This window comes from Syngnathoides biaculeatus, chromosome 11, assembly GCF_019802595.1.
Source record: "Syngnathoides biaculeatus isolate LvHL_M chromosome 11, ASM1980259v1, whole genome shotgun sequence".
In the NCBI taxonomy this organism is placed as follows: Eukaryota; Metazoa; Chordata; class Actinopteri; order Syngnathiformes; family Syngnathidae; genus Syngnathoides; species Syngnathoides biaculeatus.
Genome location: NC_084650.1, coordinates 29,000,828 through 29,015,084, shown reverse-complemented (window position 1 = coordinate 29,015,084; position 14,257 = coordinate 29,000,828). Strand labels below are relative to the sequence as shown.

The following is a 14,257-nucleotide window of genomic DNA, read 5'->3' as shown; positions in this document are numbered from 1 at the left end:
AAAACAAAACCGAAAACATCGTATATACATTCACAATATCAAAGCCTTTACTATTTATCAGTTTATGACTGACTAAACCAAAAAAGAACTTCACAAACGCTTCAGTTGATATTTCCATATTTCGGCTTCTTCATCACCAGCCATTTCATCTGAATTTGAACGTGTGTGCTGTCTAACTGGCTCAAATTGAAAACCTTTAACACATTCATAAAGGTCATATTCCTCACCGTCTTCGTGGGACCCTTCAGAATATGTTCATCTCTCACATTATTGGAAAATTCATCAGCGTTCTTACAGTGTATTCCTACGGGATCCATGTTGTTGTCACAACGTCCTACATCACACCCCTGATCGGGTTTCTCCGTCACGCTTTTGTCCTTTTCCAACGGATACAGCAATGTGCGATCATTTGTTGCAAACAATCAAAAAATAAAAATGTTTCCTTCATAAATGATTTAAGATTCGTATTCAGCATAAAAACTGTATGATATTAGTAAAAAGGTATATAGCGGTCCTTCCATTCCCTTTGCTATAAAAGAAGGAGAGCATGGAAATGTGCATTAACATAAAACTATTTGTAGCTACAAACGGTACATTACGAATTAATGGCTTTTTGGTCACATTAAATTATGACGGTAAAATTCCAAGAAAACCCTCAACACACGTGTGGTTGATCCTTGAGATGGTAACAGAGATGAAATCTCCACAGGTTGGATTTTTATGGTACACCTACAATGACGGGAACAACTGTCGTGTCACCGTTGGGGTTGTCTTGGTGTTTCCTGACAACCTTCATTGGAATCGTTCAGTAAACGAGATCTGGATTTCCAGTGTCGCTGAGAGTACAATGTGAAAATCAACTACACTACACCACTGGATGGACAATTTGTATTTCATTCCATAGCTTGGAGGTCAATGTACAATATGAGCTCAAGAAGTTTTTAAAAAAAAAAAAAGTCAAGTAGGTCCACAAGATGGAGTAACTTATTCAGATCATCTCTCCTGCAAGTTGTGAGCAGGAGGAGAGAAAAATGAAGGCTGGCATGATGGTGTCACAGATTGAGAGAAGCATATTACAAAGACTGCTGCTGATCCAGGTGGCAGTGCCGTCTCGCCTCATCAAAGAATATTATACATATAACCGCGCATGTCGTTCCCTGACCGCCACCTGTTCCGAGAAGCATTTATGTCAGGATTGGACGAGGAGAAAAAGAGTGTGAGGTGTGAGGAATGTTTCTGGCAGGGAGCCTCGCACAAATCTTCTTCATATTTTACCTGTTTGATGGGTTGTTCCAAATGTAATTATGTTGAACAAACGTCCAGGAAGCAGAAGAACGAGCGGTCAAAAGATGCGCATCGTCAAGCCCTTGATGAAACGTGGTCGCTCATGCATGAGGAAGATGTTATTGGCAGGGACCAAGAGAATGCACAGTCTGAAATGCTAAGATAAAACAAGTAAAATGGATCAGACACATGTTTGTTGTATTGTGGGTGGGCCCAGGCATCAGTTTTCTTCTGATTGTTGTGGTTCCCTAGGAACACCTCTCTGAATGTCCCTATGGACTTTCCACCAAGGCAAAGATAATAAGCTTCCCTTTTCTGACGGTTACAGTGTATTATGAGTTGTGGGGAAACTGTCATTGACAGCAGACTATTGAAGAAACCCCACCTCTTGAAGACAGTCAGGGCCACAAGCTGAAGGAATAAAATACATGCTAAAGGCATGTTTACACAAACTACCATGATTCAGTTTAGTACTGTGTTTTGTATTAATTTTAATTTTTTTTTTTTGGGGGGGGGTTTAAGGCATGTTGGTGCAGCTATTGGATATTTTCAGAATCAATCTCATCCCATTGATTAATCAAGTAATTGGATGAAAATAGATTTTGCATTATACAAAAAAATGCGAGGTTCAGGTGTCATTCATTTGGGTCACAGTCCTCATGTTGTGCACTATAATGTATATATCCATCAATCATCCATCCATTTTCTTAGCCGCTTATCCTCACAAGGGTCGTGGGAGTGCTAGAGCCTATCCCAGCTGTCAACAGGCAGCCTAAACTGGTTGCCTGCCAATTGCAGGGCACAAGGAGACCGACTACAGTCGCACTTACAATCACACCTAAGGGCATTTTATAGTCTCTTTGGGATGTGGGAAGAAACCCGAGTGCCCGGAGAAAACTCACGCAAGCATGGGGAGACCATACTCTAAAGACTGTGGAGATGATTGTGGACTTCAGGAGGCATCTTTCACCAAAGCTGCCCCTGACGCTGTCCAACTGTCTTGTGTAAACCATTGAGACCTTCAAGTTCTTGGGAATTACTGTTTCGGAGGACCTCAAGTGGGGGACGAACATCAACTCCATCCTCGAAAAAGCCCAGCAAAGGACTTTTTGCGGCTTCTGAGGAAGCACGGCCTGTCACAGGAGGACCTGAAACAGTTTTACACAGCGGTTATCCAATCAGTACTGTGTACCTCCATCATAGTCTGGTTTGGGGCCGCCACAAAAAAGGACAAACTCAGACTGCGATGGACAATCAAAACCGCTGAACAGATTTTCGGCACCACGCTACCCACTATTGAGGACTTGCAGACAATGTGAACTAGGTCCAGAGCAGGCAGAATCCTTTCGGACCCTCCACATCCTGGCCACCAGCTCTTCCAGTTCCTTCCATCGGGAAAGTGCTAGAGATGAATGAGAGTCAAAAGTAGCAGGCATTTGAACAGTTTTTTCCCCCTGGCAATTAAGTCATTAAATTCTTGATCAGTGATCTTACTATTTTTCTGCCTTGTGCCATGTTAGGACACTCACTCACATCCTGCTGGTCCAATCAATATTCTTATATATATATATATATATATATATATATATATATTATGCATTGTGTAAATTGCAGCCTGCTATGTGTGTTGGAAAACTGTACATACACATTTTGGCATATGTTGTTATAAGTCGGGAGGGAATCATAATAATAATGCAGTCTCTGCTGGTGATGAAACATATCCCGAAGCTATACCACACAAATGGAAATGAGGAAACCCGGTGGGAAGAAATCAACTTTATTACTCACAGCACCGTGCCACGCTTTTGATTGACACCAGCAAATGTTATGCACAAACGCAGAGCACCATCCTCAAGGTGGTGCACTGCAATGCCCCGTCGCACTCGCTATTTCTGTTCTACTTCTGTGTGTGAATTTCCTTCATGTTACTTGGGTCTTTTTAAATACAGTTCAAAAGGATTTATTGGCAAAGTACCGTTTCCTGATACAATTTCCGCACTACTCCATTTCGCTCCACTCATTATTGCAGCTTGTTTTATAACTTGCGTATTTATTACATCCTCTCTGGCTCCAGGGATCTATTCCAAGTCTGCACCTTTAATGTGCTAATGCCTCTATTTTCCCACTCCTTTCATTTATAAGGAATTATAGGATCTATTTCCATTTAGTGCTGTGTATGTTATTTGGCCTGCAATGGATTTACTGCACATCCAAATGAGTCTGCTTGGTCATGGTTGCTATAGATTTGCCATTGTTATGGTACAAATAGTAAAAAGACATTGTTGAGTCTGTCAAAATGCTAATGAATACATCCATCCATTATCTGAGCCGCTTATCCTCACAAGGGCCGTGGGCGTGTTGGAGCCTATCCCAGCTCTCTTTGGGCAGGAAGTTGGGGTACACTCTGAACTGGTTGGGGGGGGGGGGGGTGATGTGCATCTGGGTGGGGGAAACCTGAGGTCCAAATGTTTATTTATCATGGGTGTTTTTTGAGCCATGTCCTGTCTGGTCCCCACCTAAGACCTGTTTGCTATGGGTGACCCTGCCAAAAGCATAAAGTCCCAGAGAACTTAGACCCTCAGATCATTGGGACACACAAACCCCTCCACAGTGATAAACTGCTGGCCCAGTGAAGGGAGTGATGGCAAAAGATATTTCAAGTATGTAGGTGTTATGCAGCCACCTGTGAAAGCATTATAGGCACACACGCGCCATTAATGTTATATTATTTAAAAAGTGCATTTTGAAAAATAGTGCTGTTCCGTTTTAATGACAGTCACAGAGGTATTGATTTAACAACTTTACACAATGTATGTTGATTATCGTGGTTGTAGTTTGTGCTGGAGGAAATATTACTCGCAACAGCAATAGTGATAGAGGGAAAGGTCTCACAAAATGGTCTCACTTATATGTAATAATGTATTTCATTTACAGAAACATTTAGTTATGAATGTGAATAAACGAACAATCAATTCACAATGAAATTTTTAACTGTGAGGAAAGATACAATCGATATGATGAAGTGTCACTGCTGGGCATTGCTGGAAAAGCTGATCCCCTGTGTCTTCCATTCTCCCAGATTTTGACCCTAACCTTGGGATGATGGCTGGGATCACCCCCATCAACCCCTTGATGCCCGGCCTCGGCATGGTTCCCGCGCCCCTGTCACATGATGTGCCCGTCGTCAAGGAGATTATCCACTGCAAGAGCTGCACCCTCTTCCCCCCTAACCCCAGTAAGTCATGCTATAACCTTACTGCACAGCTGCTCTATTGTTGTCTCCAGGCTAGCACTCAATTTACTATTGTTATTATGCAAAAGCATAAAGTAATTTGGCCAATGCAAATGTGGGAAGCCTGAACACTTGGTAAGGCTTCTTAGTTTTTCAAATAGGTACCTGTCAGATAATAACTAACCCTTACAATTAAGGCTGTGGAAATCTTTTTTTTTTTTTACTTGTACTACATGAGATTACTTAGCCAATATCAAATTACAATACTAATTGTTTCACCAACGACATATTTAAGTTCTAAATAGACCAAAAGTACACTTGCATTTTCTACCCAAAGGACTTTTGTCACCAAACTAAAATAGCTGAAATTCTTTAGTGCTACAAATGCATAGCTTTGCTGCTGCAACAGTGGAAAATGTTTGTTTTGTAACTGACAGCACATTAATTACAGTGTGTACCGAAAGTATTCAAACACCCTAAAATTTTTCAGTTTTTTTTTTTTTTTTTTTAATATTTCACCCATTTGCTAAAATCATTTAAGTTCATTTTTTTTCTTCAATGTACACACAGCACCCCATATTGACAGAGAAAAAATTTCTGACAGTTTTCCAGACTTATTGAAAAAGAGGCAGCACAGTGGATGAACTGGTTAGAGCGTCTGGCTCACAGTTCTGAGGACTGGAGTTCTAGTCCCGGCCCCACCTGTGTGGAGTTTGCATGTTCTCCCTGTGCCTGCATGAGTTGTCTCTGGGCACTCCAGTTTCCTTCCAGATCCCAAAAAGTTTAAAGTTCATTAGAGTCCAGTTGTATTTGATTCTACCAATTGGACTGGATTAGGACATCTACACACCTGTCTATATATAAGAGCTGACAGCTCACAGTGGATGTCAGAGCAAATGAGAATCATGAGGTCAAAAGGACCTCCCTGAAGAGCTCAGAGAAAGCATTGTGGCAAGGCACAGATCTGACCTCGATTACAAAAAAATACGGAGACACTTGAGTTTCCTAAGAGCACATTGGCCTCCATAATCATTAAATTGACATTTGGTACGACCAGAAGCCTTTCTAGAGCTAGCCGTCTGGCCAAACTGAGCAGTTAGGGAGAAATTCCTTTATTAGAGAGGTGAAGAAGAACCCAAAGATCACTGTGTGCTCAGCTGGTGGGTGAGAAGCGGGGGGAAAAAAAAACACTATAGCAACTGGAGAAGAGTGTCTTCACTGTTCCTGGCAGCCAGCTCACCTCTGCAACGAGAGAAGGGAGAGTTAACCCCAACCAGGGACGATCTCAGTACTGAGAATACGGTTACAGTGCATCTCCCGACCACGGTCATGTGACCACAGAAGTAATGGTTAGCACGGTATTTTTGAAAAACTGGGTTTCGCATTGGAAAGGATTGGAGAAGCAATTGTCACGTGAAGTCTAAAACCCCAAAATGAGTTTGTGTGGTACAGTACACCTCACAGAATTTGTAAAATGTGTACAAATCTCTTTTATGCTCTAATATAATTGTCAGTGTAAAAAAAATCTTGAATGATACTGTTATTTATTGTGAAAGGTTTTGAAAAAATATAGCTATTGTGGCAGGCCTAAAGGATATATTGAGAGTGCGAAAAATGGGTGAAAATACTGTACAAACAGGACAAAAGAAGAACAAATGTAATACAAATCTGCAATATAGTATCTTAACCTTGACATACTGGAGGATTACTGTGTCTGTATTCCATGATAATAAAATGCTCTGACTCATTTTTCAGGGCTGAGATTCATTGTTTCCATGGCATGTGCATTCTGGGACTCATGTAGTCTCAAGTGTAAATTCTCTCACTCCGGTAGCTAGCTGTAGTAGCTGCCAGCTGCTAACACTGCAGGGCTGATGCCACATTCTATAATTAAATTAATGACAGCATTACACATTTTGCGTATTACATATAGCATCTTAAATTAGCCATTGAAACTGATTTCATTATGGTGTTGTGTCGATGTTGGGGTAAACTACAGTCGTGGCAGCCGTGGTTGGGCCAGTGAGGCCAAAGCGTTGTTTGTGCCGGAAGCCTTGACGTGGTGCAGAGGTCAACTTCAAAATAAAAGCCTAAAAAACTCTCAGGGATTTCATAGAATCAGATCCCAACTGGACAAATGGAACACTCCAGTTACAATCTAATCAGTTAATTCCCTGAGAATGAATTGTCGTTATTGAATGAGAATATTCACAGGCAAAAGTCGACAAGGGCATGTTCAATGGTTTGAACCCAAATTTGCTAGAAGCCTGCTACATGAATGAAATACGAGTCTTCCTTTACTGCAGTTTTACTGTCAAACCCAAGCACACACAAAGCAATACAGGATGTGTAATTTTATAGAAAATGTAATTAACTCTCAAAGGGAAACTACAGGGAAAACAATGCAAAAGCGTTTGACTCGGGTAAGAAAATAATGGGAGGATAATAGCAATACATAAAGAAAAATAGGACGTCATATTTTGCTGGAGGGAAGGGAAGTGTGATTAGGTTACTGCATCTTGAGCTACTTCAAAGTTGGAACATGTTTGAAGCTGATATGTTCTTCGATATGATTAGGTACTAAATTTGTCGTCCCGAGTTGGATCCAAAGGTCATCAAATCCTGTTCGAAACAGTTGAATGGTAATGGCTGGAAATGAAGATAATGTTGAAAAAAACAGAGCAAAATAAATGCACAATGATTGTTTTATAGACAGGAATTACTTTAGCGTTTCCATTTTTTAAGGGAAAATACCAGTTTACGAAAATATAGATTTGTACTATGTACTTGTACTCTGCTCTCTATTAAACAGTGCTGCTCAATTGTTTTCTGTTACAACGCCCAAGGAAGAAAAACAAAAATTTGCAACCCCCACCTCCTATCCTAAGGCCCCATGAGAACACCTCCATATAACATTGTATATCTTCTTCTTCTTCTTCTTCTTCACTTTTCCTTTCGGATTGTCCCGTTAGGGGTCGCCACAGCGTGTCATCTTTTGCCATCTTAGCCTATCTTCTGGATCTTCCTCTCTAACCCCAACTGTCCTCATGTCTTCCCTCACCACATCCATAAACCTTCTCTTTGGTCTTCCTCTCGCTGTTTTGCCTGGCAGCTCCATCCTCAACACCCTTCCACCAATATACTCACTCTCTTGCCTCTGAACATGTCCAAACCATCGAAGTCTGCTCTCTCGAATCTTGTCTCCAAAACATCCAACTTTTTCTAATGAGCTCATTTCTAATCCTATCCAACCTGGTCACTCCGAGCGAGAACCTCAACATCTTCATTTCTGGCACCTCCAGTTCAGCTTCCTGTTGTTTCTTCAGTGCCACCGTCTCTAATCCGTACATCATGGCCGGCCTCACCACTGTTTTGTAAACTTTGCCCTTCATCCTAGCAGACACTCTTCTGTCACATAACACACCAGACACCTTTCGCCAGCTGTTCCAACCTGCTTGGACCCGTTTCTTCACTTCCTGACCACACTCTCCATTGCTCTGTATTGTTGACCCCAAGTATTTGAAGTCGTCCACCCTCGCTATCTCTTCTCCCTGTAGCCTCACTCTTCCCCCTCTACTTTTCTCATTCACGCACATATATTCTGTTTTACTTCGGCTAATCTTCATTCCTCTCCTTTCCAGTGCATGTCTCCATCTTTCCAATTGTTCCTCTGCATGCTCCCTGCTTTCACTGCATATGACAATATCATCTGCGAACATCATGGTCCAAGGGGATTCCAGTCTAACCTCATCTGTCAGCCTATCCATTACCACTGCAAACAGGAAGGGGCTCAGAGCTGATCCCTGATGCAGTCCCACCTCCACCTTAAATTCCTCTGTCACACCTAAGGCACACCTCACCATCGTTCTGCTGCCATCATACATGTCCTGTACTATTTTAACATACTTCTCTGCCACACCAGACTTACGCATGCAGTACCACAGTTCCTCTCTTGGTACTCTGTCATAGGCTTTCTCTAGATCAACAATGACACAATGTAGCTCCTTCCGACCTTCTCCGTACTTTTCCACTTGCATCCTCAAGGCAAATAATGTACCTGTGGTACTCTTTCTAGGCATGAAACCATACTGTTGCTCGCAGATACTTACTTCTGTCCTGAGTCTAGCCTCCACGACTCTTTCCCATAACTTCATTGTGTGGCTCATCAACTTTATTCCTCTATAGTTCCCACAGCTCTGAACATCCCCTTTGTTCTTAAAAATGGGAACTAGAACACTTTTCCTCCATTCTTCAGGCATCTTTTCGCCCGCTAGTATTCTGTTGAATAGTTGGTCAAAAACTCCACAGCTATCTCTCCAAATTGCTTCCATACCTCCACCGGTATGTCATCAGGACCAACTGGCATTTTTCATCCTTTGTAGTGCCTTTCTGACTTCCACCTTAGTAATCATTGCCACTTCCTGGTCCTTCACACTTGGCTCTTCAACTCTTCCTTCTCTCTCATTTTCTTCATTCATCAACTTCTCAAAGTATTCTTTCCATCTATTTAGCACAATACTGGCACCAGTCAACACATTTCCATCTCTATCCTTAATCACCCTTACCTGCTGCACATCCTTCCCATCTCTCTCCCTCTGTCTGGCCAACCTGTAGAGATCCTTTTCTACTTCTTTCGTGTCCAACCTGGTGTACATGTCTTCATATGCCTCTTGTTTAGCCTTTGCCATCTCTACCTTTGCCCTATGTCGCATCTCGATGTACTCCTTTCGCCTCTCCTCAGTCCTCTGTGTCCCACTTCTTCTTCGCTCATCTCTTTCCTTGTATGACTCCCTGTATTTTGGGGTTCCACCACCGAGTCTCCTTCTCCCCTTTCCTACCAAAAGACACACCAAGTACTCTCCTGCCTGTCTCACTGATTACCTTGGCTGTCGTAGTCCAGTCTTTCGGGACCTTCTACTGTCACCGAGAGCCTGTCTCACGTCTTTCCGAAAGGCCGCACAACATTCTTCCTTTCTCAGCTTCCACCACATGGTTCTCTGCTCTACCTTGGTCTTCTTAATCTTCCTACCCACCACCAGAGACATCCTACACACCACCATCCTATGCTGTCGAGCTACATTCTCCTCTACCAGTACTTTACAGTCAGTAATCTCCTTCAGATTACATCGTCTGCACAAAATATAATCCACCTGCATGCTTCTACCGCCGCTCTTGTAGGTCACTATATGTTCCTCCTTCTTCTGGAAATAAATGTTTACTACAGCCATCTCCATCCTTTTTGCAAAGTCCACCACCATCTGTCCCTCAAAGTTCCTTTCCTGGATGCCGTACTTACCCATCACTTCTTCATCGCCCCTGTTTCCTTTACCAATGTGTCCATTACAATCTGTACCAATCACAACTCTCTCGCTGTCTGGGATGCTCAGAACTATTTCATCTACTTCCTTCCAGAATTTCTCTTTCAACTCTAGGTCACATCCTACCTGTGGGGCATAGCCGCTAGCCACATTATACATAACACCCTCAATTTCAAATTTTAGTCTCATCACTCGATCTGATACTCTTTTCACCTCCAAGACATTCTTATCTAGCTCTTCCTTTAAAATAACCCCTACTCCATTTCTCTTCCCATCTACTCCGTGGTAGAATCATTTAAACGCCGCTCCTAAACTTCTAGCCTTACTGCCTTTCCACCTGCTCTCTTGGATGCACAGAATATCAACCTTTCTCCTAATCATCATGTCAACCAACTCCTGAGCTTTTCCTGTCATAGTCCCAACATTCAAAGTCCCTACACTCAGTTGTAGGCTCTGTGCATTCCTCTTTTTCTTCTGACGATATATAAAATTGTATATAAAGGATATCCTCATAAATAAAACATTGAAGAAAGTACAAAAGAAAGAGATATGCATCAATTTACAATGAAGAATAAATGTTTTCATGTTGTTAATCATGTTCCTCGGGGTCTCCCCCAGCGCCGGCATCACAATGCAACCCCCCCAAGTATTTTAGAAGCACAGCTATCAACCGTTCTACTAATACCATATAGTGGTAACTGGTTGGAGAGCCTTCCTCACAGTTCTGAGGACCAGCTGTGTGGAGGTTGCATGTTCTTCCCCGCCCCTCATAGGTCTTTCTCCAGGGACTTTAGTTTCCTCCAATATTCCAAAAGCATGCCCCGCCTCTTGGCCGAAGATAGCTGGGATACGCTCCAGCACTCCGGCAACCTTTGTGAGGATGAGCAGGTTAGACAATGGATAGGCGAATACCATATCAAAATCAATGCAATCTGTGGATTTCTTTCATTTTCAAGAGGTTTTACAATATCGAGTATTTCCTTATCATTTACAGCATCAGTAAATGTTGAGGATTTTTTTTTTATATATACATCTGTTCTTGGCTCGTCATCTTCAACGAGACAAAAGCTCTTGACGGTGTCACATTTCAGAGTTTAGCTAAATAAACACACACAGTGTCGTAAAATGACAAACCGCTTCTAGAGCCATACTGAAGTGTGTTGGAAAAAGGTGATTTATTAAAGTCTGACTTCACGTGTTTGCTTCTGTGATAGTGATGTCAATCAATCATGGATTATGATCAGACCGCTTTAGAAACTTGCTCAAGATACTTTTGCCACAAGCCAGAGTCTATTTTTGACCTATCAGTGCTTTTATTTATCACTGTGATTATGGACACTTTTCTTGGCCCATTTTCCATTTTCCCTCCTGCCTTCCTTTTCTTTTCCCAGCTCCTCTCACATCTTGCAATATGTCACAAAAAGCACTTAATCTCCGAGCGAGCTGACGGAGAATCCGGCATCTGAAGAAACAGATAGGGTTGATTTTCGTCAAGGAGTTTCTGCTCTCAATTTAACTCTTAAGCCAACGAGGATGATTTTTATAATCTAAATGAGCTCATTTGTTTTTCTGTATTGAATCAACAGTGTGGTAGAAAATATTGTTTGTGTTTTTGCAATTCTGTAAATAGTAACTGTCACACATTGTGCCAAAAACACTCTTCAAAATACTCTGGTGCGCAGGTGTCAAACTCAAGGAACAGGGTCTAGAGCCAGCCTGCCACATCATTTTATGGCGCCTGCTAGAGCCAATCATGTGCGGCTGCCTCATGTTTCTTACACAATTTCTTTTATGGAAGTTAAACATTTATTAACTTTTAATAATTGAAATGTTGCAAGAATTTTTGTTACCACTCCCAATACATTGCAGGTTTTGATATGGAGTTAGTTTGTGTTAGTGCGGTTTGATATTGGGGGTGAATAACATTGCAATTTTTTTAAGCCTGCAATGTGAAAAAAATGTGAGAATAACATACTTGCCTAACCCTATGTGAAAACCAGTAAACATTTCTCATTTTACCTCTATGCAGTGGCTGAAATAAGTATTTAACATGTCACCATTGTTCACTAAATATACATCCAAAGTTGCTACTCACCAGATGTTGGTTATTGTTGACAACCTACATATTCTATACATACAAAGAAAGCAGAACTATTAAGATCAGAAATTAAGTTGTACAAAAATGTGAAATGAAAATGACACAGGGAAATGTATTGAACACTTGAAAATAAAGGGAGAGGCAAAAAGCCATGGAAAGCCAAGACAACACCTAAAATATTATCAGTAATCAACCAGCATGTCCATGGAAATAAATAACAACTGGTTCAGTCCTAATTGATGGCCTATCAAAAGGTTTCATTGCCAAGGTATGAGTCAAGATGCATCTCATGATAGCTAAGCACAGAGAGCTGAGCTAAACGTAATGCATAACGATGGCATTCATTACAGGCACATAGCTAAACCACTGAATAATCTAATGAGCATGGTTGAGCCAGAATACGTATGTGGAAAGCCAATCATACCACCATAAATTTGCCTCGATCATGTGCTCTTTGCAAGATTTTTCTGACAGAGGAGTGCAAAGAATCAGAAGAGTTTTCCAAGATACCACCTGTGAAGAGCTAGAGAAAGACCTGGAATTTTCAGGTACTGTTGTCACAAGGAAAATAATTGGTCATGCAATCTGCCAGGATGGCCTGTATGCACGCTCACCGCTGGGGGGGGGGGTTTCCATTGAGAGCAAAATTGAAATGTTTGGATGTCATAATGTGCACAACGTTTGGACGAGATATTGCACTGTGCATGATCGTAAAAACACCATACCAACAGTGAAGTGTTGAGGTGGGAGCATCATGGTGCGGTGGTGCTTTTCAGCAAATGGTACTGGTAAAGTTTTATTCAAGCAAGGATGAATGAGCTAATGTACCCAGACAGTTTGACAAACATTTGGTGCCATCTACGAGGACAAACAACACCCAAACAAGGGTGGATATTTAAGGAGGATAATAATCCAAAACATACTGCCAAGGAAAACCTCAATTTGGTTAAAATAATAAACCTCATAGAATGGCCCAGCTGATCACCTGACTTGAATCCAATTTAAAATCTGTGGAAAAATCTGAAACTTAGTCCATAAAAGAAGGCCGTGGAACGTTCAATATTTAAAGACTGTTTGTGTGGAGGAATAGGTCAAAATCACACCAAAGCAATGCATGCGACTACCATAATTTCAAAATACAGAAGGCGTCGTGAAGTTATCTTTGCAAACAAAGGCTGTACAACGTAATAAAAAAAAAAATACCAGTTGGCGTGTTCAGTACATTTTTTCCTGTTATTTCACATTTATTCAACACAACTTCATTTCTGATCCTACATATATAAGATACTTTTTGTATGTATGGATTGCTTGGATTTTCATAACATCTTAATGGAATTTTCATGTCAATAACACCTTTACCAAAGCAAAGCAATATTATTTGTATAGCGCATTTCATACACGAGGTAACCTTTAGAAATATATTTAATGAGAAAAAGGGTGACGTGATAAATACTTTACCCGCTGTATGTTGTTTGGGCAGTTTAAAATACTTCCAGTCGAAAAGAAATGATGCCGAAAAGTATACTGAGCCATTTGTGTGAAGACTATCAGTTTTTAAATGCACTGTAGTATTGAGTAGGTAACAGTCCGGACATGAGGTTAAAATAATTTTTCATGCCTTGTTATAGTGTATAGTCTATAGTCCTAATATTCCTGATGATTCACAGCATATGAAGTACACCAACAACGCAGCAGACCCTGCGATGTGACGATTGCGCACACATACATGACGATGCTCAAACAATATAGCGCTCAGGCCGAGTCTGTATTACCACAACATCATGAGCCGTCACATCACTTCTGTTTACATTACAGGTGTATATTTTTTACATTTTGGTTTGTCTCACAGGGTCGACAGGCCTGTCCTGGCATTAAGACAAAAGATTTGTTTTTCTAACACAAAATTTAAGATTCTTTGAGCCCATTTAAACAGTTTATTCAACCAAACAGCAGCACCTAACAAAGGATGAAGTATTTGACCACCCTGCTATATTGCAAGTTCTCCCACTTAAAAATCATGGATGGGGTCTGAAATCTTCATCGTAGGTGCATGTCCGCTGTTAGAGAGATAATCTAAAATAAAAATCCAGAAAACGCAATGTAGGATTTTTTAACAATTTATTTGTGTGATACATCTGTAAATAAGTGTTTGAACACCTGAGAAAACCAATGTTGATGATTGGTACAGTCGCATTTGTTTGCAATTACAGAGGTCAAACGTTTCCTGTAGTTGTTCACCCACTCCTCCACACAGATCTTCTCTAGGTCAGACAGGTTTCTGTGCTGTCGCTGAGAAACATGGAGTTTAAGATCCCTCCAAAGATT

General features: G+C 41.2%; 1 protein-coding gene across 6 annotated transcripts in view; it reads left to right on the top strand.

Annotated features, from left to right (window-relative positions):
• The window catches only part of enox2 (ecto-NOX disulfide-thiol exchanger 2), a 257,527-nt gene that overhangs the window by 189,776 nt on the left and 53,494 nt on the right, over positions 1 to 14,257 (top strand). For all 6 annotated transcript variants that reach the window (XM_061834677.1, XM_061834674.1, XM_061834676.1 and 3 more), the window contains one exon: positions 4,364 to 4,519. In XM_061834677.1, the coding sequence (XP_061690661.1) occupies positions 4,364 to 4,519 (156 nt within the window). The remainder of the gene's footprint in view (positions 1 to 4,363; positions 4,520 to 14,257) is intronic.